This window comes from Orcinus orca, chromosome 15 (genome assembly GCF_937001465.1).
Source record: "Orcinus orca chromosome 15, mOrcOrc1.1, whole genome shotgun sequence".
Lineage (NCBI taxonomy): Eukaryota > Metazoa > Chordata > Mammalia > Artiodactyla > Delphinidae > Orcinus > Orcinus orca.
Window position 1 is genome coordinate 62,368,132 of NC_064573.1, and position 25,383 is coordinate 62,393,514.

Genomic DNA, 25,383 nt, shown 5'->3' on the forward strand with positions numbered 1-25,383 from the left:
GCCGCCACGCCCTCAGCCCGCGCTCTTAGCCGACTCGGGCCGGGCCGCCATTCCCGTCGCCGCCTGCAGGGGCCGCCGCCTCTTTAGAAACGCGCCGCCTTTGTCCTGGTCGCGCGGCGCCGCTGCACCGGGCGGGCTGAGCGCCTCCCGCGGCCCGGCCCGCGCCCCCGGCCCGCGCCCCTCCCGCAGTCCCGGCCCGGCCCGGCTCAGCGAGCTCAGGTGGGCGCCCCGCCCGCCGCCAGGCCCCGCCCAGGCCCGCCCCCGCCCCGCCTGGCCCGGCCGGCGGGGACCCGGCGGAGCGCTCGCGCGTCAAACCACATGATCCCATAAAACATTCATCCGCTCCCGGCCGGCTGCCCTCGCCTCCGCGCCGCCGCCCGACAGCCCAGCCGACCGGGCGGAGCGTGCAGCCTCGTCCCGCGGCCGGGCCGGGGCCGGGCCGGAGCTGCGGCGCCTGGATGCGGACCCGGCCGCGGGGAGACGGGCGCCGGCCCCGGAGCGACTTTCGGTCCCCGACGCGCCCTGCCCGACCCCTAAGATGAAGAGGGCGTCCGCCGGAGGTGAGTGCCGCGCCCGGGCCGGCTGGCGGGCGGGGACCCGGGCGCCCCTCCCTGAGCCGCGGGGCGCGCCCGGGCTGCCGAGGCTGCGGAGGGTTACCGCGCGGCCGCGAGGCCACCGCAATGCTGCCCGGCCCCGGGAGGGCGGAGCCCGCGGCAGCAGGAAAAGTTGCCGCTTCCCTGGAAAGTTGGCGGCGGCGGCGGGGCTAGTGTGGGGGCTGCTGGCTGGAAGGGTGGGGTCCTGCCTCTGATCGCCCGTCCGCGAAGGGGTTAATAAGCAGGTCTGAAGAAACCCGGGTACCGAGCAGAGGTGGGGGGTGTCCAGCCGCCTCCATCCTCAACCCGCGGACTCAGCTCAGGACATCTGGTTTTTCTGGGGTTAGACCGCAGCAGGATGAATGGGGGCGTTGGCGACAGTAGAGGGCGTGGGGGGCGGGGCTGGCCCAGAGCTGTCCCCCCCAGGGGGCGGGCGAGGAGAGGCGCAGCCAAGCACCCCCTATCCGCAGCCTGAGGGTGCCTGAGAGCCCCTGCGGGCTCCGCTGAGGGGCACCAGAGGTGGTGGGGCTCCAAGCACCCCCTCCCTGGCAGCTCTCATGGGACCCTTCCCCCCTACCTGGTGTGAGGTGCTGGGGGTGACCTCCTGTAGGGGGAGTTGGACATGCCTTGCCTGGAGGGTGCTCCCACCGTCCCCCCCACCCCCCCCTTGCCCCAGGGTGCCCTGCTTATTTCCAAGGTGCCGCAGGCTGCACACGTTTCTTTGCACGTGCACATGTCTACAAGGGCTGCACAGTTGCACACCGCATGTGCACATGCATGCCAGGCTGCCCCGTGTGCACGCGTACACACACACACACACGCTGTGGGTGCACATCCATGTCCTCGCCCCCGCCTGCTCGCCCACGACCATGCGTGCACATAGCGTGCCTGCTGTGGTCTCCACGCTTGGCGCACGCTGGGTCCCCTCCGAGGGACATATTCTTGTGCCTACATGCACGTGTGTTAAGGGGGAGGCCCTGGGCAGCCTGAGCTCAGAAGGGTGAGAAACCGGCCACAGGATCCGACCCCCGTGTCCGGGATTCTCCCCTCCCAGCCCCCTGGGGCTGTGTGTGTGTGAACTCGGTATGCGTCTGCACATGTGTCTCTGTTCGCATGACCATGTGTGCCTGTGAGCATATCGGCATGTGTCTCTTTGCCTCCGGACGTGGGTGCCCCTGTGTGCCCAGGCAGCCCGTGGCCAGGTTCCACCCAAATCTGTAGCAGAGGCCCAGGGAATGTGTGTTGGGGGCCCAGTGCCCCAGCCCAGGGTGTGAGGCCAAAGGAGTGTCTGATTCCTCCCCCTCCCCCCAGGCTGGGGCAGTGGTGGCTGATGGGGGCTGGGACCCACCTAGGCAGGGAAGGCCCATTTCACACCTCCAGGTCAGCACCGTGACACACAGGCCAGACCCCCGGCATGCTCTGCAGTCTGCCACTAGGTCCAGCTCAGGGTAGGAATATGCCCACCTCACGGCTGACCCAGGGTGACCTCAGGAAAGCTCTGCCCCCGGTGCCTAGGGGTCTCCACGGCGAGAGCCTTCTTGATGAGAGGTTCTGTGGTGTGTCAGCTGCCTCAGGTGCTGTGTGCAGTCTGAGGTAAGGGTATTGGTGACTCGCTCTCACTGTGGTGAGGAGGACCCCAGGCCAGGGCTCAGAGAGGCAGGGCCACACCACCTGCTCTCCCCCGCACCCATCAGTGTCCTTGTCTGTAGAATGACGACAAGTAGGTCATCCTTATAGGCTTGAAACAGAGGGGTGGGTCCCACGATGGGGTGGGCAGTGGGGCTGGCCACTCCCCTTTTCTAAGCCTCAGTCTTTCTATCTCTAAAGTGGGTATCACCACCGCTCCCACTTCTACTCCAGTTGAGGTGAGGAAGGAACCAGGTCCCTGCAAGGCTGTTCACAGACCCTGATTCCTGGGTGTGGGGTGGCAGGAGAAGAAGGGCCTGGATGTGGGTCCTGGCTCAGCCACCGATAGTGGTTTGACCTTGGGTGTGCAGTTCACCCATGCCTTAGTCTCCTTACCTGTGACATGGTCAGTAATTGGGCCTCCCTCAGGGGTTGTTGGGGACACTTAAAGGGTGAGGCCCCCACAGGGCTCTGACCCCAGTGCTTCTGCCTTCAAAATACTGAAAACACCACCACCCTGCCCCACTCAATGGTTCCCACACAGGGAAGTCCCCCTGGAACCCTTGCACTGCCAGCTGGACCCTCCCTCCTAACCATTTGCAGATGGGAAATAAAGGCCCATCGAGGTCACTGGGGAGTTGGAGAAGGGGGTGGGCAGGTGGGGAGGCAGAGAGGGAGAGAGGGCCCTGTGGGAGGTGTGAAGTGGCCACCGATGTGTCCCCCACACTGGGGCAGCATCTTTACTCTGCCCCTTACCAGCTGGAAGCCTGCAGAACCCCGACCCTTGGTTTCCCTATGTGAGGACTAACGGTCAGCTGGGGGCCCTTAGGTCAGAGCTGGCTTTCTCCCTGTGGTCATGGAGGAGAGCCTGGCCCAGGGGGTCTCAACAGCCAAGAGGGCTTGTAGGGGGTCCGTAGGAGATGTGCTTGGGCTCTGGAAGGCAGGGGAGGCTGAGGGCTGCCCCAGGTCCTTGGTGGGACCCAGGGTTTGTTTGCTCTTGTTCATTGTGAGTGACGGGCGGTGAGGGGCCCGATGTGTGCAGCTGTCCCCACCCCCACTCTCTAGACTCCGACCTCACCCTCCCTCCGCTGCCCTCAGGACAGCCAGCACGCTGGGCTGGCCCCTCAGTGCTCCCTGCCCCGGCCTTGAATTCATGGCTTTGTGGCATGGAGGCCTGTGGCAGCTGGGGCAGCACCAGGAGGGGCCCAGCTGGTGGAGGCAGGAGGAACTCACCCCCACCACCCCAGGGCTGTGTTTCCTGCTCTCCTGGGCCTGTAGCCAGAAAGTCTCCGTGGAGACTCAGTCTGTGCATCCAGAGAGGGGTCAGGAGCATGAAGAACCAGTGAACTGAGCCAAAGGAATGGGAGAATGGGGGTCTCAGTGAGCATGGGGAATAGGTGTGAGTGGCACTCTGGCCCCCGGGCCCCATCCTGGGGTTCCTGACGGCTCTTGGCCCCGCACAGTCAATGAGGTTCAGGCTGCCCTGTGCCCAGGGCTCTGACCTCTGACCCCTAGGCTGGGCTGCCTGACCTTCTGTGGCCTGCCTGCTCCTGCCCCTTCCAGCGGTCCATTCCCAGATGCCACGTTTGCTTTCAGGAACCTGTTCGTTCACTCACTCACTCACTTATTCCTGGCCTGTCAGACTCCCTCTGAGCCAGGCAGGTGAAGGGATGTGGTCCTTGCCCACCTGAGTTTATAGGACTAAATGCTTTAAAGGACAGGTGGCCATGGAGCTGAAAATGGCAGCCCAGCCAGAGCAGCATCCACACCCCTGCATCTCCTGGTGCCGTTGCTGGATGGTGTGGGCCCAGCCGGGTGTCTTGTGCTGCAGTTTCTTCTTTGGTCGCTGTATTTTAAACATTTTGCACGTCGGAAACTGTTCTTGTGTATCATGGGTTTGCGGGTGTGTGTGGAATCCCTTCCCGAGGATGCGCCATCATTTATTTATCCAAACCTGCCTCGGCCTCTCACACTGCCCGCGCTTGTACAGCTGGACAACCAGAGAAGTGTCCCCGGTGCAACCCTGCTATGTCCCCTGGGGGCGTGGTCAGGTGCCCCTCCCCCAGTAGGAGGCAGGGCCTGATCCCAACCCTTCCCAACCTTTTAAGTGGAGCAGGGCAGAGCCCTTGGGCCTCTCCCATCCCTGGGGTTGCATTTCTGCTACTCACAAGAGCAATCTGTTTCCTGGCCTTCATCAGGAATCCGGCTCTGCTGCTGGTCCAGCCCTAGTGCAGCCCGCGGCAGCGCTTTGGGGCTGTCTCTCTCCTGCCCCCTTCACTTAGCCTCCGCCCTAGCCCCGCAGTGTCCTGACAGTCCTGTCTCCTAGTGGGCCCACTGCCTCTCCCTGCCTGGGGATAGAGAATGGGCCATGGCGGCCCAGTCCTACAGCCTTGCTAGTGCCCCCTCCACCCCCCCCACCCCCGCCGCCAACCCAGGGCAGGAGGTGGAGCTGAAGGGCAGGGCTGTTGGAAGCCCTCCCAGAGGGGGAGGGGCCATGGGGAGGAGCTGTGCTTGTCTAAGGCTGGCCCAGGTGGGCCTGGCAGGTGGTGAGCCCCGGCCGGCCAGGCCCTGGCACGTGGAGCTGGGCTGATGGTGACACGGGGAGCCCAGTGGAGGAACCGGGGTGTCAAGAGCTGACTCAACTTTGTTCAGGCAGCCTCCTGGTGCCCCAGGGGGATGCTCTTTGGCCTAACGCCATCACAGATCATGCTCCATGGAACTGAGGTTCCACGGAATGTTGGTGGGGCTTGGACAAGTGTTTCGTGGTCAAGCGAATTTGGGAATGGCTGGGTAAGAGGTGCTGACAGAGCTCCTTTACCACCCCTGTGTAACACACTCAGGGTCTAGTGTATCCAGTAACCTATTTTGGGAAACAGTGGCTGAGGTCCTTTGGAGGCCCTGGGTCCATCAAGGGCTCCAGGGTGGGTGGGCCATCCCACACAAATCCTGCAGCCAAGTACCTGGTGGGTGGAGGGACCATGCTCTCCCGGCAGCAAGGCAATGTGCAAATTTAACCTTTGGGTTTATGGCTCTATTTCTTTGCAGCAAATGTCACGGGAAATGTCAGGCTAAGGCTGAAGCTGATGGGTGAGGGGCCCATCGAGGAAGGGGGTGGAGTGCTGAGGGGCTCAGGCCAAGGCAAGGCTCTAAGTTCCTCACCTCCTCCCGGGAGCCCTCTCAGATTGCCCCTCAACTGCTTGGGCCCAGCACCATGTGCCCGGTCTGTCCCAGCCCTTGTGACCTTGTTGAGATGTTGCCTTTATTTACCTCCTGCCAGAGCCCAGATGGGGTGGGCTCAGGGACCTGCCAGAATTCTCCCTGCCCTGAAGTCTGGGCAGCCGTTGGATCAGCCTCTGCAGTACCGGCTTGCTGTGTGACCTTGGGCAGCACTGCCCTTTCCTGGTCACCAGAGACCTTGTCCGTAATCCACGGCTGTCGACCAGAGGTGGGATTCCCACTCGATGCCTTCATGGGTGGGAAAACCCTCTGAGTCTGAGGTGTGTGGGGTGCTGGGCTCTGGGGGTGGTGGGGGTGGGTGGCTGGCTCATGGCATCCTGTGGCAGCTCCAGGCACATAGTAGGTGCTCAGTATATAGGGAGGGGCAAAGAGTGGACATGGTAGGCAGGGGAGGGCTCGAGGCCGGCAGGGAATCCACAGCCCCCAGACTTACTGGCCTCCTGGCCTGCCTGGCAGGGCCAGCTCTGAGGCCTTAACCTGGCCTGTCATGGAGTTCTGTCTGGCCCTTGCATCCCAGTGGTTGGTTAGCAAACGTTTGTTGCCTCCCGGCTGTGTGCCAGGCCTGTGCAGCTGAGTGGGGGTCTCAGGCTCCTAGGTTGCCCCCGCCCAGCAGCTCCACACCACTTTCCCTACACGTGCTGCTCTGCTCCACTGGGTGTCCTGGGTCCCTCAGATTCAGCCTGTCTGGTGGTGATCGCCCTTATACCACCTGCCCCTCCACCCCCTACAACTTGGCCAAAGGTCCATAGTCCTGGCCACCTCCCTCTACCCTTCCCCAAAGTCCAGTATCAAGTCTGACCCCTCCCTGCCCGTCCCCTTTTATCCCTCATCAAAGGTCTGCTGTGGACTAGCCCCCCTCCTGGGCCTGTGGCCTCAGACACCCATGTCTCCTTGTCCACCATCTCATCCTCCTTTCAGGCTCTGGGATGCTTTCCTAAAACATGTTGCCAGCCAGGCCCCTCCTGACTGAACTCTCCTGTGTCTACCGCCCGATGAGGCCTGGACCAGGGGGTCTGGTTTGGGAATGTCTCTTCCACTCTGGCTCCCTGGCTTCAGTGCCTGGCACACACACCTGTGTCTGCCTCCCCACGTCCATGTCCCTGAGTCTAGCTCAGGCCTGGCACCGGTGTGCAGGGAGCCATGAATGGTAGGGTGGCCTCAGGCAGTGCCCTGAGTCAGCTCCCAGGGTCGCAGGAGCTGGTGGTCCTAGCCCTCAGGGTTGGCCATTGGCCATCAGGCGCAGGCCAGTTGCCCAAGGTGGCTCAAGAGGGCGGTCCCCTCCAGGGCACAGGTCTGGAGAGAGAGCAGAGGTGCCAACCTGTGGGGGAGTTGCTCTAGCCGAGGGCCAGTGGGGCTTGCATTGGGAGCCCAGGACTTCAGCCCAGAGCCAGCTGTGCACCTGGCAGGCCACTCACCCTCTGAGCCTCCATGTCACACAGGAGATTGCGAAGGGGGGTCAGTGGTGAATGATGCCCACGGGACAGCCCCTGGTGAGGGCTTGACTGTCCCAGCTTCTGGGGCTCCTTCCCATTCAGGTGGGACCTCCTGCCCTGAGCTGGAACTTGCCGTGGAAATAGAGGCTGTGATGGGGCCTCGTGGGACCCCCATGTCCCAGGGGCCTCCTCAGATTCCCAAGTCCTTCCCTGCCCTGGGGACATCATGGTGGCACTCAGGCAGGTGTGTGATGGGTGTGGGCCCCACTGTCCTCTCTGGAGGAGGAGCCTCTGCTGAGCGCATAGGAGGAGCCCCTGTTGGGGCCTCCCTCCCCCCACCAGCCCTTCTGCATGAGGTCCTTGCCACCCGTCCCAAGGGGGGGTCTGTGACCTATTAGTTAATGCCATGGGGACCCAAGTGAGAAATGGGGCTGGGGGGACACGGTGGGATGGGGGTGGGAGGTGCAGGCCCCAGGCAGGGCCAGCGACTGGGGGAGGGGAAGTTGGGGCCCTCATGGGGTGTCTGCCTTTCTCAGTGAGAGGCGGAGGCCCAGCGGGGGCCTGGGGCAGGTGGGTGCTGAGCCGGCTGCGGTGCTGACTTGGAAGGAGGTTCAGGGTCTCCCTGCTTCACCACGTGGGTGTGAAGCCTTGCCTCACAGCTCACTTTGCACCAGCCTTCTGGTGTGGCGAGAAGGAGGCCAGTATTCCTGCCCGGTCCTTGGGCAAGACGGGAACCGGGCAGAGGGAGGGTGGGCCATCTGCCCCCTGTGTGGCCTCTGGCCCAGAAGCATCTCCTGTTCCCAAAGATGTGCTTGGAAGCAGAATTCCAGAGAAAGACCAGTCCTGGCTGGCCACAAGGACGCACTGGGCATCAGAGTGGTCTTGGGAGGGCTGTGGGTCCCAAGGTCACACAGGACACCCCGTACCCAGCTCTCTCACCTGCCTCCACAGCACACCCCAGCCAGGAACCTGCGAGTGGGCTCTGGTGTCCTGGGCCACCCTCACCCTTCCCAGAGCCCTGCTGTGATCTCTCCCATGCTTTCCACTGCCTCTTCCCTCCCTCTGGCCTGGCTGAGGCCTCCCTGCTCTCTTGGGACACGTCCAGCCCCCACTTGTCCTCAGAGAACACAGAGCTAGCCAGTCACACCCGTCCAGTCCCAGTTTCCAGGCTCCCCAGGGCCTCCCAGAGGATGAGGCCATGTAAGGCAGTGGCTGATGAACCTGGTGGGGACCATGCTCTTAGATCTCCTTGGGGGCTGAGGCTGTGGCCCCCAGGGCCATCTGAGGAAGCAGCAGGACTGTCATGTAGCCCTGGCAGTGAGCAACCCCCATCCCACTGCGTGGGGACTAATGGAGGGCGGAGGGGGGCCCTGGGGCTGGGGTTCCTGAGTATGGCCTAGCAGGTGACCCCCCTCCCTTGGGGAGGGCCCTCCTCACCCCTGGTGGGGTTAGCCGTGCACCACAATGCACAATGCAGGTGTGGGTATGGGGATCCCTGGACAGGTCCCCGAGGGCCACTGGCTTCCACCTCTGTTCCCCTGCAAGTGCTTTCTAGCATTACTTTCAGGCCAGCCCCATGCCGGGCAGCAGGGACCTCGAGATTCTTGTGACATATTCAGCCCTCCAGGTCCCTGGGAGACACCCCAAAGCCCACTAGGTACCCAGGGGAGAGAAGTGAGGGCATGGGTGCTGGCAAGCTGGTGAGGAGCCTGAGGCCTGGGTCCCCCACTGGGCCCTCACCGAGGCCACCCTGGGCCCACGTCTTAAAGAGGCCCTGGAGCTGCTGGCTGAGGGGGAGGGGCTCCTGGTGTGAGCAGAAGCCCAGAGACTCCGGGACAGCCCAGTGCGTGCGCCGGGGCCCCTGGGGTGGGCTCAGGAGGCCCTGGGCAGCAGGGTGGAGGGAGATGGGGTTCAGATGAGGAGATTGTGGGACCAAGAGGGGTGCAGAGGGAGGGGTTCGGGGAGCTCAGGCTGGAAGGATGGGGTGGGGGCCGCAGAGGTGGATGGCGGCGTGCCCCAGCAGGAGGCCAGCCTGCTGCTCTGTGCTCCAGCCATGTGACACGTGGCCCCTGCATTCCGGCCATGTCCAGGCTGTCTTTCATCTCCCTGCCTCAGCCCCAATTTCTGTCAGGCAGAGGCTGACACGGGGACAGGTGTGACAAGTGTCTGGCTTCCTTTTCGAAAATTGGCAAAAGAAAAACTCTCCCCATAAAGATATTCCATCTACACACCTCCTGGATGTCACCGAGAGGGCCCGTCATGGCTGAGACAGATGGTGGCCCTAATGGACTCTATTCTTCACCTGCTGCTGGAGTTGTAGCCCAGCCCCCAGGCTGGCCTGACGTGGGTGGTGGTGGCATGGGGGGGTGTCAGTACCTCTACGGAGCCCTCCCGACGCCGTGGCTGCCTCCCCTGACCCCCAGATCACAGGAAGCCTGATACAGCAGGACCATCCTTGTCAGTACAAGGGGCTCTGGTGGGGCAGTATGTCCCTGGGGTGGGTGGTGGGAAATAGGGAGGTAGGGCTGTAGGCCTTCACGCTTTGACCCCCACAGCTCATTTCCTGCCGGGTGGCCAATGTGGACTCTGGTGGGTTCACTGTCCCCACGTTGCCCCGAGGCCCAGGTGGGGTCAGGCCCTGCCTGGCATGTCATGCGCACAGGGCCCCTCAGGCCTAGCTGAGGCCCCTTCCCTGCCGAGAGCCCTTGGTGGGAGCCCAGGGACCGAGACCCCGGCCAAGCTCCATGCACTCTGCTTGTTCGCCTACTCCCTCAGTGGCACCCTAGGGGCTAAGTCCAGGTTTCGGGGCAGGGCTGTGGTTGGGGAGGGGAGTAGGATGTGCGTGGTGGGACTCTGGGAAGAAGAGCCTTCTGAGGGGGGTGTCTGGGAACAAGGTGGGGGTGCTGCCTGAGCTCAGGTCAGGCCAGGTCAGGTCAGGTGCCATCATGCCCTTGGTAGCTATAGCTTAACTTCCCCTCCATCGGGGGGACGTGGCCCCTGCCAGGGGCAACATGAGGTGCTCCCGTGGGGCGGGCGGGCCGGGCATTTCCTGTGCATCCACTGTGCGCACCAGGCCTGCGTGAGCTGTGTGGCTTCAACACCCTGTGAGGTGGGGCCTGTCGTCTGCACTTTTCAGCCAAGGGAATGGGTTTGTAGAGGTTGGGAGACCAGGCGGGGACCCCACAGCACGGGGCTCTTGAAAGGGACTCCCACTGCCTGGGGTTGGCCTCACTCACCCTACCCTGGGCCAGCTTCCCCATCCAGTGTCAGCACATGAGACCAAACGGAACAAACTAAAAACTCTTCTGATTTTACCAGTTCATGTGCATTGTAGAAAAATCTGGAAAAATATACTGGAGTTTTAAGAAATTTGTTGTACTAATCAGCTGAAGCTATGATAGCAAAATGCTACAGACGGACACTCAAACCACAGAAATGTATTTCGCACAGTTCTGGAGGCTGGAAGTCTGAGATCAGGGTGCTGGCAGGGTCGGTTCTGGTGAGGGCTCTCTTCCTGGTTTGTAGACAGCCGCCTTCCTCACGTTGCTCACAGGAAAACAGGCTCTCAGGTATCTCTTCTTATGAGGGCACTAATCCCATCATGGGGCCCCACCCTCACAACCTCATCTAAACCTAATCACCTCCCAAGGCCCCACCTCCAAATACCATCACATTGGGGGTGAAGGCTTCAGCATATGAATTTGGGGGGTGGGGCACAGACATTCAGCCTGGAACAGAAGTGAAGCTGCCCTTGGCATCAGGCACTGCTGCCTCGCCCTGTGGGGACGTCAGTGCCCTATGGACTCTCCTGGGCCTGGACACCTTTGGGACAGCCATCTCCACAGCCTCACACTTCTTACATTCACGTGACGGACGTTTATGGAGCATCTCCTGTGCCGTCACCAGCCCTAGTCCTGCCCCAAGGAGCCCACGGCCCGGGGGTGCAGAAACAAGCAAGGCAAACCTGCCAAGTTGACCATTGAGGTGTGGGGCAAAGGGGGCACCTGGCAGTGGACAGAGGTGGGGGTTTCACGGACCCTGGGAGTGATTTGTCAAGTTCTCAGACATAGCCTCCCCCTTTTACAGATGACAGACCCGGCTCTGAGAGGCGGAGGTTGCTCGCCATGCCTGAGCTGAGCAGGGCGACGTGTCTGGGCTGGGGTGACCTGGCTCATGACGGGGGCAAGCCTGTGACCAGGGAACAGTAGGAGGGTGGGCGAGAGGCAGCTGGCTGCCTGCCCAGTGGGTTGCTGGATTTTTCTGATGCGTCAACAGAAGAGGTGCAGGGGCCTGGGCCACGGGGTGCTGCTCTGAGCAGGCGGGGCCTGTGAGGGCCGTGGGCACCAGCCAAGGGCACCCCATTCCCTGCGCGTCTGCTTCCTCCTCCACACCGGGCTCCCCTGGCCCCATGGGGCCACGCGGTGAGGGGTCAACTTGAGGGAGGCCTTCGGGGTGCAACCCTTCTTTCCTTGGCTCAGTGGTTATTGAGCACCTGCTGTGTGCAGCCCCTCACAGGCCATCTGCAGGTGAGCAGGCCGAGGGCCTTCCAAGGGCACTGGGTGGGGAGCAAGTCTGTCTGACCCAGGCCTGGGCTCGTGCTGGGGACACTTGTGTGTTGGGCTGAGTGAGAAGGGAATGAGGATGTGAATTCGTTAGGAAAATTTTTAGGGAAAAGGCAAATGCCTTCATCAGGCTTGGTGAAGTCAAGCCGTGCCGGCCTGGGTGGGGAGGCAGGGAGGCCAGCTGGGCGCTGGGTATGTCCTCTGTCGGGTGAAAGGCTGGGCTGCCTGGGTCCTCAGGTTTACACAGAGGGGATGAGTGGAGTGTGGCCTGCAGATGGCCCCCTGCCTCCCGATGCCTGGCCACGGCAGTCCCCAGCAATGCCTTGGGCCTTCAGGGACTCCTCCCCAGCCTGCCCGTTCCTCTGCCAGGGGCATCGGTGCCCTGGGTCCAGTGAGGCAGGGGGTGGGGTGGGAGAGGCCATGCTGGGAACCTGTCCCGGGGGCTGGTGCTGAGGAAATGAGGCCACCCTCCCAGCCCTGCCCCCAGGGCAGCCGACCCCCTTCTGCTGCCAGGAGCGCCTGGTGCATCAGCCTCAGGAAGTAGCCAAAATACACTGACCTGCTTTTCCAGGAGGCAGCGGCGCGCCTGGTCCTCCCACCCTCACTGGTGAGAAGCCGCCAACAATTTCCATCCCAAATTGATTTCAAATAAGGAAGAGTTATCACACACAATCATATAGGAATAATTTATCACTCGTTAATAAAAGAGCAATTACTTATTCACGTCACCCCTGCCTGCGTGTCATGCATTTGGATGCAGAAACGCGATTGGGGCTCTCATAGAGGCCAAGGTCAGGGGAGCCCTCCCAGGGGCTGCAGACCCCTACCCGAGGGTCCGGGTTTATCCGCTGGATCCCCTGCTCCTGAGGGTCCCCAGTCTGGGGTCAGGGTGTCGGATCTGTGACCCCGGAGCAGGCGGGGCTGAGGAGGGACAGTGGGAGGGGCTGCCTGGAGGTGGTAGGACTGTGAAAGGCCCAGGGCACACATGGACCTTCAGGTTGGAAGCTGTCCCTTCAGGAGTCTGGATTTCAGAGGCCCCTGGAGCCAGGAGCTTGGAGCGTCCCCGAAGGCCGGGGGCGTCCTTGGCCACCCTTGGCTGAGCAGCCGCTGAAGAGCAGCCAGACGCTGGGCTGAGCACCAGGAGGCTTCGAGAGCTCTCAGTCCCGCTTTCTCTTCCTGTACCTTGGAGACGCCTGCTGCTAACCCACGTTCGTCTTCACCTTCTGGCAGATATGCTTTATTTTCTTCTTTTTATTTATCTCTGTTTCTGAGATTTCATTGCCAAGTATGCAGTCTTTTTAAAAAGATAACACTGTGGTCGGCCATATCTTGCTCAAAGTGAAAGCCAGCACCCAGCCCTCAGAGGCTGGTCTGGGGCATTGGTTTGTAGCCCTCCTCCAACCCACCTGCTGTTGCCGTGTTCCCTGTTTTTCCAGGTGGTTACCTTCACATTTCCATGTCTCCTACCCCAGCCCCCTCTTCTCCAGCACACTCCCCAGTGTGGCTGTCTCACTACCGACAGTTAAATTCATAACCAGTGTTTCCTAATCCGGGTCACATGAACGCTTGTCACTGCCTGACTACAGGGGTGACCCTCTCGCTCTCGTCTGGCCTTTTGTTTCTCCTGGAGTTTACAGTTGACTTTGTCTTTTTTCTCTTGTCCCATATGCCACCCTCATGTGCTTACTCTTCTCTGTGTCAGGCATTCTACTGGGTGTCTCATTTTCCCCAGGGGAAGTCTCTCTCTAGGCCTTTGTCCTGCTGTCCCCTCCTGGGCTGGGCATGCTGGAGCCCCCTCACAGCTGCCTCTGACTGCCTTTCATCACCCAATGTTTCTTGGGGTTCATGTTTATGTCCTGTTTTAGGTGAAGCACATTCCCAGCTAACCATCTAAGGAAGGCACAGCGAAGAATCATTCTATGAGCCCTTGAAGGTTAGCAAATCTATTCAAGCTGGATTGGCCCAGTCCAGAATTCCAGGTTGAAAATAGTTTCCCCCCAGAGTTTTGAAGCCGTTGCAGTTTTGTGGTCTTCTGGCGTCCAGTGTGCTGTGGAGAAGTCTGCTGCCGTGTTGCTGTTCCTCTCTTGACCCCAGAGACCTGAAATCGCACTGTGAATGTCACGTGTTGTGCCAGGCACTCACCCAGGAGAGCCTTCAGCTCTGGGAGATTTTCGGGTATTATTTCTTTGATAACTTTTCCCTCTATTTTCTGTTTTCTTTCTGGAATTACCTAAGACAGGTGTTGGATCTGTATTTGTCTTCTGAATCTCATCATTTTTTCCGTGTCTCTTTTTGTTTTTCTTTCTGGAAGACTTCCTTAACCTTGTTTTCCAACCTCTCTATTGATTTTGGGGATAATTTTAGCAATTCTATCTTTAACTTCCAGGGACTCTTCTAGTTTTCTGATGGCTCCTTGTTCATAGCACCCAGTTCTTGTTTTAAATCCTCTTCTATCCCTACGAGGACACTGATTAGATTTTCCCTAATTTTTATCTATTCACTGCACTGTCTCTGCTTCCTCTGGAAGCATTGCCGTGATTGTCAGCATTGGCACCTTTTCCAGACACCTGGTTTTCTGGTAGCGTTTACTAGGGAAGCACGGAAGGTGGCGGGATGCTCTGCTGAAAGTGGGGCTTGTCGACTGGCAGGTGTGGGTGGTCAGGCAGGAGCTGCTCTGGACACGCCGGAGGCCATGGTGGAGATCCTTCCTCTGGACGTTTCTCCGGGGGAACAGCCTCATCCCTGCTCCCTAACCCCTCAGCAAGTACTGCATCACTGTCCCGGGTCTGGGGTGGGATGAACACAGGTCTCTGACACGGGTGGAGGGTGGGCACAGAGGGGCCCGCCGAGTGTGCCAGTGCTGCGGGAGGAGCAGCAGCAGCTTGTGAGGCCATTCCATCTGTGCTGGGCTCCACGCCTGTCTCCGAGCCTCCTCCCTCCACTGAGGCTGAGCTCGATGGAGGCAGGGAGGTTGCCCTAGGTGTGTTCGCAGCATGGCCTGGTTGCCGTGCCCTCCTCCCACCCAGACGCAGCCTCTCATGGACAAAGCAGGGCTATCATGCCAGGCAGGAGGGGCCTCAAGACAAGTAGAGCGATCAGCGTGGCTGCGGATGCCACCTGTGAGCTGTGGGCCTCTCCTGCCTGGGGTCCTCACCTCAGACAGGGCTGCCCAAGGTCAGAGCGGCAGAGGCCCCACACCAGCCCCTGGGGAGGCAGGGTGTTGGCCACAAAGCCAGAGCCTGGGTGGAGGTGCTCAGGGGGGTTCCAGGCTGGAAGCATCTTGGGGCCCCGGGGAGGTGGGTCCTGGCCTGTTGTCATCCTCATGTCACTGCTGTAGAGACAGCTTCCCCAGCCTCTTGGTGAGGGTGTACAGAGCTGGCATCTGAGCCCAGGGCTCCTGGACCCTGGGGTCCACCTCGGGCAGCCCATGGAGCAGAAAGCTTGGGCCAAGGATAAGCCTCTCTGGGGGTCAGAGAGCCCAGAGCATGTGTTGGGGGGAGGGGCTCAGCAGCTCACCTGCTGCAGTGGGGCTGCTTCCCCTTTTTGTTATCTGGGTCACTTGGGGCTCAGGGCCTGCCCTGGTCACTTGATGTGGCAGGAGGGGGCTCTTGGACCCCGTTCCCTGGTCTTGCTAGTTCCCTGGGGTCACCACACCTTGATAAGGCTCAGTGCCCTTGTCTGAGGAGTGGGGTTGATGGTCATCTCCCCATTGTGCTGTGGGATGTAGCGAAACCTCCAGGAGTGAGGGACATCTGTGACTTGGGCATTCCAGGGAGGTGAGGGCCCCATCTCCCCCAGCTCTCCCCTCCACTGGTGCTTGGTGCTGTGTGAGGCTGAGATGTCAAGGTGGATGGACAGGGCCTCCCTGGGAGACAGGCTCGACCAAGAAGGCCCTCATGGCCTCAAGGCACTGCTGCTGGAATGCTCAGGGCTGGCTCGTGTCTGCCCAGCGCTGTCCACCCACTCACTCACCTCTGGGATGGTGGGGGTCTCTCCTCCTCAGGACCCCACACCCTCCTCTTTGGCTCTGTGGCCAGGTCACGCAGGGGTTGGCTCGCTGGCCCACTAGCATCACACTGTCCACTTGGCTGGGAGGAGGGTGCACAGCAAGTCAGTTTTGACGCACTTCCCAAGATGTTAGGATTCAGGCCTCGGCTGACAACTCTTCCCATTTAGGAACAAATAACAAAGGAGGGACAACTCGGTCCAGGAAAGGAGAGAGGCACTGGCGTGCAGGCCGCCTTGCCAACAGGCTTCCCCGGACCATCCTGTGGACCCACGGCCCCTGGATGCAGTGACCTCAGCCGGTGGTGACTCAAATGGGAGCGTCTCAGGCTGAGGGTCCTGGGCCCTGCACTTGCCTCTGGCCAGGGGTGCTCAGCAGACCATGCTGGTCCTCCGCACGGTCTCTCTTGGCGAGTGCTGCCCCCCACCCTCACTCTCCCAGCTCAGTTTCAAAGCCCCCAAGCACCCTGCCCATGTTAACCCCTTCTCGGGGCCCAAGCCACCCTGGTCGGGAGCGTTTGCGAGAACTCGGCTCTCCTGGGACAGCGAAGGTGGGCTTCAGTCCAGCTGCTCCCTCCAGACGGGGCTAATGCGCAGCGGCCCAGAGGCCGGATGGGCTGATCCCCAAGGGTGAGCCGTCGAGGGCCTCCGGAGACCTGCATTTGTCTTTCCATAGCCAAATAGATGCTGCTCGGGCAGAGGCCACCGCCTGCCTTTTCGGTGATGTTGACAAGTGCCAAGGGCTCGGGAACACCTGGGAATGTGCCCACCCATCAACTCCCACCACAGAGGAGAGCAGAACCCCTCGGCCTGGCTCCTGGCTCCTGGCTCCTGGGTGGGGCTCCCATGTCTGCCAGCCTCTGCACAGCAGCCCCTCTGCTGTTTGGCTGGCTCGCCTCTGTGCCCTGATCACGCGGGCCCCAGCAGCACAAGTTCCAAGAGTGCGTTCCTTTTGTGTGTGCCCATGGCGTGCACACCCCCACCCCGAGTGTGCACCCCAAGCGTGGGCTCCTGCACTGCATTTGCCCTGTTGGAGGCTGCCGTCAGGGCCTCGCAGGAATGGTCAGCTTCGTGTTGGCGGTAGATGCAGGGTCCCGGGAGGAGTGTGGGATGGATTGCGGGGAGGGCAGGACCCATGTTGGCCCTGCCAGGCTAGGCGTCCAGTCCTGGACAGGAGCTGGCAGTGGACAGGGATCTGGGCAGGCGGGTGGGCATGGTGGTAGGTGTGTGGTGGTAGGTCCCAGGCCCTGGCACAGGGAATGCCCCTTCTCTGAGCCTCCCTGGGGCAGGGGCATGTCGGCCACTGGCCAGTTTCTCATTAGCATCCTCTGGGGACTCGAGCCTATACTGGCTGCCGGATTGAATTAGCCTCAGGACCCTGGTGAGCTGGTCGTGGAGACAGAATTCTCCAGGTAATTAGGCAGTGGGCGTTTGTTGGTGGCCTGATGGAGTGGGGGGTTTGCTGGGTGTCGGGGGGACAGGGCTGTCCAACCTCTGGGGGGAGGAAATGCTGGCTGAGTCTCTGCTGCAAGTGTGGGTGTGGCCTGCATGGGCAGGGTCCTGGGGCTGGACGAGGCTTCAGATGCTGGTGTCATGAGCCCTCCATGTGGGGCTCCTGGGTGGGAGCCGAGGGAGGTGGGCTCTGGGTGAAGAGCATGTGGACTGGACAGGGTGAGGCTCCAGAGCCTCCAGGCTGGCAGCCTGCCCTTGGCCAAGGATGGATTCCTGAGGCCTGCTGGCTGGGCCCAGTGTCCTGCCCATCAGAGGGTGTTCTTGGACCCGCACCCTGGCAGTGAGCTCCAGGGCTCCTCCCTTGACGTCTGCCTGCTGACCGGGGCCAGCTCAGGGCTCTTTGGCCCCTTCAATCCCCCATGTGACACCTGTGGTCAGCCCGCTCCTGGACCACAGGTGTCACAGCCAGGACCACATCCCGACCACAGGGCGCCCCCTGGGGAACACGCTAGTGGGTGGGCTCTGCATCCAGGGCCTCCAGCTCCCAGGCAGGCCAGACCCTCCCCCGCCACTCTCTGTTTCCTTGCCTTGTAAGGGCCCAGAGCTGCCTCCCAGGTGCTGTGTCGGCTGGAAATTTTGGGTTCCAGGTGGGGCTGATGGGTGAGGTAGGGGTGGGGGAGCTTTAACTTTTTACTGCCCAGCAAGGCTTTTCAGCAACTGGACACCACAGGGCTGGGAATCCAACCGGCTCCTGGGCTGTGAGCAAGAGACGTCCCCCATCCCCCACCAAGCCTCATTCCCTCACCTGTAAAACGGCTAAATACACTAGCCCCTGGGAGAGCTCACCAGACAGAGGGACCTGGCCTGCTCACCCTGGGTCCACCCGTGCACAGCACAGTCAGGAGGCCGGCTCTGCCCACAGTGGGCCTCAGTTTCCCCCACTGCACGCAGCTTGGCCTGGTGTTTGGAACTGCTCAGCCCTGTGTCCAGTACCCTCCTGCCACGGTAGGTCACCTTGCCCATTATCCACCTGGCCAGCCCGCCCTGCCCTGCCCCGCAGCCGCGCCCTGAAAAGATCAATAAGGAGGGGGCCTTGAGGGGCACAGCCGGGCAGAGAGCTGGTAGCCACACCCCTGGAGACGCAGGGCTCTATTGAGGGTGGGCTGCCTCACGGGAGCGGCTGCCACCCTCCTCCCTGGCACCTGAGCCAGAGAAGGGGACCAGGAAACGCCCTGGCCACGTGTGCTGCCGCCACGCATGTCTATGCCTGGAGGACGGACGGAAGGTGGGTGGTGAGTATGAGAAACAACGATGACCAAGGGGGGACAGATGGACGACGGGGGTGGGTGGTGAGCCCATCGCGAGTGGGGGGCTGGCAGGGATGGGAGGGGTATGGGTGCAGCCGTGACGGGTGCCTTGACCCTCTGCGGTGTGTGGACGCCACTGGCTCCCACCCCCGCTCGGAGCTATTTCTGGCCTGGCTGTGCTGACTATGGCCTCCTGTTCTGCCTTGTAACTGCGATCTGTGACATGACCCTTCATGGGACGTTCTTGGTGTTCGAGAGGGTCCTGAGCAGACTGATGTCCTAGCTATGCTACGGCGGTCTGGCCCCTCCACAGACGGCTGACCCCAGCCTCCAGGGGGGTGTGCAGCAGCTCCGAACCTCCCGGGAAACGTCCCCTCCCAGCCACCAAGAGCACAGGAGGGAGCTGCCCACACTCTCCTGCCGTGGCCACTTAGTGGCCGCTCTTCAGGCTTGGGCTGGATGTCCCTCCTGCCCCTTCTGGCAGCTCTGTGGCTCCTTCTCTTGCCCACCTTTCCTCCTGGACCGGCTCTGAGTGGGAGCAGGCCGTGGTTTAACTGCTCACTGCCTCGGTTTCCTAATCTGTAAAATGGGCTCACGACACCAAAAAGAAAATTGATTCTTATGCAGCTCCAACTCACGCCTCATCATATCAGCTGGTGGACCCTTGTAATGACCCCCAAAGGGGGTGTTACAGCCACCCCATAGCCGCAGGGAGGCATAGAGGCCCGAGGGCACTGAGCCCGTGCTCTGGGCTTCCAAGGCTGCCAGCCCTGTGCCATCTCTTCGGCCTCGCTTGTGGGGGCAGAGGCATCCCCATGAGACCTCAGGGGAGCTGTACTCCTGCAACCTCAGCCCAGGCTGGGGGGCCCCGGGAGAGGCAGGGGCTAGGGAACACACTGAAGACCTCCCCGTGCCTGCAGCCTCCAGCACGCCCTGTTTCTGAGCTGCTGACCTCAGCAGCCGCCTGCCCACTTGCCCACTGGCTCCTGCGGCTGCTGGTGACTCCCCAGAAGCCTCCGCCCCTCCTGGCTCCCCTCCCTTCTGCTCCCCTCTCCTGCTCCCTCCACCTTCCTCCCCGCCCCCTGCAGTGGCCAGGAGCTGGATCAGGGTGAGCAATGTAGATGGCCTTCGAGGCCACACGCAGGCCTGATGCCCCCCAGCCTCCTGGGCCTTGTCAACTGGCCCGGAGGAGATACCCTGAGCAGAGTCTGGTAGCTGTGCCCCCACCCCCAAGGCCGGAGTGGCTGGTCCTCCACCAACCATAGCCCTAGTGCCCCTGCCCCAGCTCCAGAGCAGACCTGGGCTAAGGTGGGGGCTCCTAGCCATGACCCAGGGGTCCCCTCCGTGGGGAGGGCACTAGAGAAAACCCCTGACCCGTCCATTCTGTGCTGAGGCCCGAGGAAAGAGGAGGGATGGCGAGGGAGGGTCCGGCTTGGGTTTGCAGGAAGCTAGCTGAGTGGGCCTGGTGGCCTGGTGTGGGACCAGGACCCTGGTGTGGCGTGGTGTGCCTTGCGATGATTTCTGTGTATGAGAGCCGGGCGGGGCAGGGCTGTTTTCTCACCCTGTGTGCAGGAGGCAAGCTCCCACTGGACCCGGTGAGGCTGGGCGTGACTGGGAGGTGGGGCCAGGGAAATGGGCCGCTGTCTGGGGCCAGCGGGAGGGTTGGGGGGAGAGAAAGGAGAGACAGGTGAGACAGGGTGCAACCTGGGGGCCTCTGAAGAGTGGGCAGGACCAGCGAGTGCAGATCTGCAGGCCAGAGAGGTCTCAGGCTCCGGACTGCAAAGCCAAGGAGGATGGGTTGGGGGGTGGGGGATGTGGGATGAGAGGATGGGCTGGGAGGACAGGCTGGGGACAGGGTGGGGGGACGGATGGGGAGGACTTTTAGGGTTGGGAGGGATTAGGTGAGTGATAGGGTCCAGGGGGTGGGGCCAGGGTACACCCTCCCACTACCTGGTGGGGTCTCCAGGCCCCTGCTGTGAGAATGAAAACATGACACAAAGTTGGGTTTGATTATCTCATAGAAAGATACCCCCTCTGCTTGCTCAGCAGAGGGGTTGCCATGGAGACCAGCAGGCAGGCCCCAAGGGGGCCAGGCTGGAGCCAATTACTGTGGCTGAGGCGAGGAGTGAGCCCACCGCCGGCCGCTATGCTGACAGCAGGGCCTGTGCTGAGGGACCAACCATCAGAAGTTGGTTTCCAAAAAGCAGTTGCCTCGGCGAGAGGGGAGCCATGTCTTTGCGCCTGTTGCCCACTTCCTGGCAGGGCCGAGCCACATGGCTGCTCTGCCACTTTCCCCCATGCGTGGCTCAACACTGGTACCTATCCCAGGGCATACATAGAGCGGGCACGGCCCCAAGCCCATGGCTTATAGCCTTCCGGGGGCCCCGCTTAGCGATGGCTGGAAGCTGGAGGAGCCGGCCGGTTCCAGTGGTCAGCGGACCCCAACCCAGCCAAGCTCACAGACCATGGCTGCAGGCCTGGGAGCCAATGGTCAGGGTGCAGTGGTAACAGTGCAGTCGGTGATGTGGTGGGTATGGTCATGATGGACGGCCGCTGGCAGCCAAGTTGGGGGTGTGGCCCAGCCTGTGGTGGTGAGGTCCAGAGTCTGGCCTGATGAGTAACTGGAGCCCCACCTCACCCTGCCCCAGATTGTCCTCTGCCACAAGGTCTCGGGAGCAGGAAGTACTGTTTTCATAGCACAGTCACATCCCGTGGCAACAGTGAGATGCCGTGGGAGCTGGCTTAATCAGGCCCGACTTTCCAAAGGAGGCCCATAAGGAGAGAGCCAGGAGAGGATGCCAGCAGTTTAAACAGAACAGCTGAGATGCCCCCTCATGGCCTCCTGTGTGCAGCCAGCCCAGGGAGGGGCACCCAGGGCTTGGGCAGGGAGTGGTCCTGGGGCTGCCATGTCCCCAGCAGCCAACAAATGGCCCAGCCTCAGTGGCCACCAGAGCACAGGGGACAGAGGAGGCGCCTAGGCTGTGGGGACGGTGCTCCCAGTACCTGAGGACCGGAGTCTGGGAGGGCGTATTCCTTGTGACCGCTGGACATGCCCGGCTTGCTGGGCCTCTGGGCTTGGGGCAAGCGTCTGCACTGGCCCTGGCAGAGAGGACCTAGTGGGGGTTCGGGGCCCAAGGTCATGGTTCTGGGTTGGGGAAGGTGGCCTGTGGGCCCCTCCTTTCTCCCTCCTGGCTCCAGCCCCAGCACTTAGCCGGCCTTATGTCTGCAGAATCCTGCTCTCAGCTGACTGCCAAGGAAGGTGTTAGCTGTCAACGCAGGTGTTAGCTGTCAACGAAGGTGTTAGCTGATAACTCAAGTGTTAGCTGATAAGCCATAACCCTCCCAGGGGGATTCACATTTTAATAGACTTACTCCTGAAGGCGGAAAGAACCTTCAGCATTCAAAGCGGTGGCTCTAATGGTGGGATGATAGGCAGGGAGCTTAGTATTGGGCATGTGGCCCTGCTGGTGAGCCCAGCCTGGTTACAGCACCCCAGGAGGGGTCTCCTACCCGGTCTAGGTCTTTGGTGAGGCCCTGAGACGGGGGAGGGAAGAGGGGAGCTGCAGCCCCCTGGGCTGGGGCGGAACCTGCTGGGAGCGTGTCTTGGCAGGAGGGTTGGGGGCAGCTGGACTGTGCAGAGATTGGCCGGGAAGGAGTAAGCTCCTTGCCCAGGGAGGAGACCAAGCAGAGAATGAGGCCGAGGGGAGGAGGCTGCAGGAGGTGTTCTGAGCCAGGCCAGGAAGCAGTAAGCGGCAGTGAGGAGGGCATGTGCAGGAGGGAGCAGCCTGCCTGAGGGGCTCACGGGGCAGGACTGCAGTGCCCCCAAGCCCTGGACCTGCCTGCCCTGCTACGCCTGCCCTCAGGGCCTAGGCTCCTGGTCTGTGATGGCAGAGTTGCTCTGGAGCCTGGGGCTGCTGTGGCAGTTTCCTGTGTCCTGTTGGTGGGACCAAGACTCCTGCAGGAGGGCCACTGGGGCTGTGGCTCCCGGCTTCACCAAGGCCCCTGCAATTTCTTGGTTAAAGCACAGCTCCCCGAGGTGGGGAGGCTCCCTCAGAATCCAGGCAGGCCTTGGCCCCAGGGGCTCTGGGGGCCTGGGCAGGGCACCAGGTCTGAGTCACAGCCCCACCCTTCCTGCAGCCCGAGAGGACCCTCTGGGAGGGCTGCTGCGGAAGCTGCCAGGAGGCAGGCCTGGCCATGATCCTTGGCCCAGGGCTCCTCTGCATGAGTGGAGCTGGCCTGGTGCTCCAGTGTTTGCCGGGGCCTCTCTCTCTGCCTGGCCTGTGGGCTGATGGGACAGGGACAGGCTGGGTCAGTGCTGGGATGGACAGGGACAGCGGGCAGGCCCACGGGGGCTCTGTGTTCACTGGAGTCCGAGAAGGTATCTGCAGGTGTGCATGTCCATCCCAGGAGGCCTTCACTTGGGCCTTGGGGGTGACCTGCTAACCCCGAGTGGCGGCGGGTGCGGGCGTGTTAGCTCGTGTGTTTGAGTGCCAGGCAGGGTGACGTGGGCGTCTGCAGGCGACGTTTCCTGGTGTGGAGCTTTCGATCCCTTGGAGGGCTGTTGTGCAGCAGCTTCCACCTGGCGGGTGGGGCAAGGATCACAGCACCTGAGTTCCCAGGGGCGGCAGCATATCCTGGGCCCAGCCCCAGCCCCTCCTGCACAACCCCAGCCTTGCAGGAGCCCCTGCCCATGAACTGCCCTCTGCTCTGCCCACAGGGAGCCAGCTGCTGGCCTGGGTGCTGTGGCTGCAGGCGTGGAGTGTGGCGGCGCCGTGCCCGGGTGCCTGTGTGTGCTACAACGAGCCCAAGGTAACCACAAGCTGCCCGCAGCAGGGTCTCCAGGCCGTGCCTGCCGACATCCCGGCTGCCAGCCAGCGCGTCTTCCTGCACGGCAACCGCATCACATACGTGCCAGCCGCCAGCTTCCATGCCTGCCGCAACCTCACCATCCTGTGGCTGCACTCGAACGCGCTGGCCCACATCGACGCCGCCGCCTTCACTGGCCTGGCGCTCCTGGAGCAGCTGGACCTCAGCGACAACGCACAGCTGCATGCCGTGGACCCTGCCACGTTCCAGGGCCTGAGCCGCCTGCACACACTGCACCTGGACCGCTGTGGCCTGCAGGAGCTGGGTCCCGGCCTGTTCCGTGGCCTGGCTGCCCTGCAGTACCTCTACCTGCAGGACAACGGGCTACAGGCACTGCCCGACGACGCCTTCCGCGACCTGGGCAACCTCACGCACCTCTTCCTGCACGGCAACCGCATTTCCAGCGTGCCCGAGCGCGCCTTCCGCGGCCTGCACAGCCTCGACCGCCTTCTGCTGCACCAGAACCGTGTGGCCCGCGTGCACCCGCACGCCTTCCGGGACCTCGGCCGTCTCATGACACTCTACCTGTTTGCCAACAACCTCTCTGCACTGCCCGCGGAGGCCCTGGCACCACTGCGGGCCCTGCAGTACCTGCGGCTCAATGACAACCCCTGGGTGTGCGACTGCCGGGCGCGCCCGCTCTGGGCCTGGCTGCAGCAATTCCGCGGCTCCTCATCCGAGCTGCCCTGCAGCCTGCCCCCGCGCCTGGCTGGCCGCGACCTCAAGCGCTTGGCCACTGCCGACCTGGAGGGCTGCGCTGTGGCCGCCAGACCGTCCCGTCCCTTCTGGACCGGCGGGCCTGCCGATGAGGAGCTGCTGGGGCTGCCCAAGTGCTGCCAGCCGGACGCTGAGGACAAGGCCTCGGTGCTGGAGGCCGGGAGTCCGGCCTCGGCTGGCAACGCACTAAAGGGACGTGTGCCATCTGGTGACAGCCCGCCAGGCAACGGCTCTGGCCCACGACACATCAACGACTCCCCATTCGGGACCCTGCCTGGCTCGGCCGAACCCCCACTGACCGCGGTGCAGCCTGAGGGCTCCCAGCCACCGGAGCCCCCCACCACGGGCCCTCGCCGGCGGCCAGGTTGTTCCCGCAAGAACCGCACACGCAGCCAGTGCCGTCTGGGCCAGGCGGGTGGCGGGGGTGCCGGGGCTGGCGGGGCTGGTGGGGTGGAGGGCTCGGGTGCCCTGCCTGGCCTCGCCTGCAGCCTCGCCCCCCTGGGCCTCGTCCCCCTGGGCCTTGCGCTGGTGCTGTGGACAGTGCTCGGGCCCTGTTGACCAGCCACTGAGCGCAAAGCCTCTCTCAGCAGCCAGGTGTGTGTACATACGGGGTCCCTTCCCACTGCCAGCCAGCCCCGGGTGGCAGGCCCTCCCTGACGGCGCCTCCCGCCTGCCCACCTGCCCGTCCCATCTCCACCCCGTCATGTTTACAGGGCGTGGTTGGGGCGTTTGTTCCAGAACGCCGCCTCCCGCCCGGATCGCGATATATAGAGATATGCGTTTTATTTTACTTGTGTAAAAATATTGGACGATGTGGAATAAAGAGCTCTTTTCCTAAGCTGTGGCCTCTCACGCTAGGGGTTGCTGTGAGCCGTGAGAGGCAGGTGGGCCCTGGAGGTGCAGCCCTGCCCCCGCCATGGCACAGAGTCCCAGGAAGGGAAGGCAGCTGCCTGGTGGTATGGCCTGAGCTGCAGGCAGCTCGATCCTTTTCAGCCCAGCACTTGTGGCCATGAAGACTGACCTCAGTGTGCCTTGGCTCCCTCCCTCCCGGCTGGGCTGACAGCGGTGTCTGAGAGAGGTATGTGTCCAGCACAGACCATGCCCAGCCAGACAAGGCTGCCTCTGCGGGGACATCTGCTCTGCGGTCACACAGAGTCCCTAGAGGTCCCAGCCTTCCAGCCTAGCTTCGGCTGCCCCCCTCTCCCATGTGGGTTGAGGTGGTCCCAGGAGGAGCCTGAGGTCCAGGAGGACCCTGTGCGGGTGGGCTAGGGTGGTCCTGATGGAGTGCTGGGTGGTGAGGCTGACCCCACCTTCCAAGGCCTGGCAGGGGCCATGTGCCACCTTCATACCACTGCCTGTGATCTCATGCCAGTGCTGTGGCCATGCCTGCTCTGGCGTGTGCCCAGGGTGCCGCATACCTACACCATACCGCACACACGTGCACGCACAGGCAGGGCAGGGACCACTTGTGTGCACACATAATGCATGTGCATGCGTGCTCACACGCAGCACAGGCAAACATATGCACATGCACATTTTCTCAGTCCTTACTGGGCATGAGGACTCAGTAACAAAAGAAGCCACG

The 25,383-nt window shown here is 62.4% G+C and overlaps 1 protein-coding gene across 1 annotated transcript; it reads left to right on the forward strand.

The window, feature by feature from the left end:
• The first annotated feature begins 273 nt into the window (after positions 1-273).
• On the forward strand, positions 274-24,636 carry RTN4R (reticulon 4 receptor). The gene is made up of 2 exons (XM_004275986.3): positions 274-560; positions 22,933-24,636. Exons 1-2 carry the CDS (start codon positions 539-541, stop codon positions 24,354-24,356), a joined length of 1,446 nt encoding a protein of 481 aa, XP_004276034.1. The 5' UTR covers positions 274-538; the 3' UTR covers positions 24,357-24,636.
• Positions 24,637-25,383: the final 747 nt, after the last annotated feature.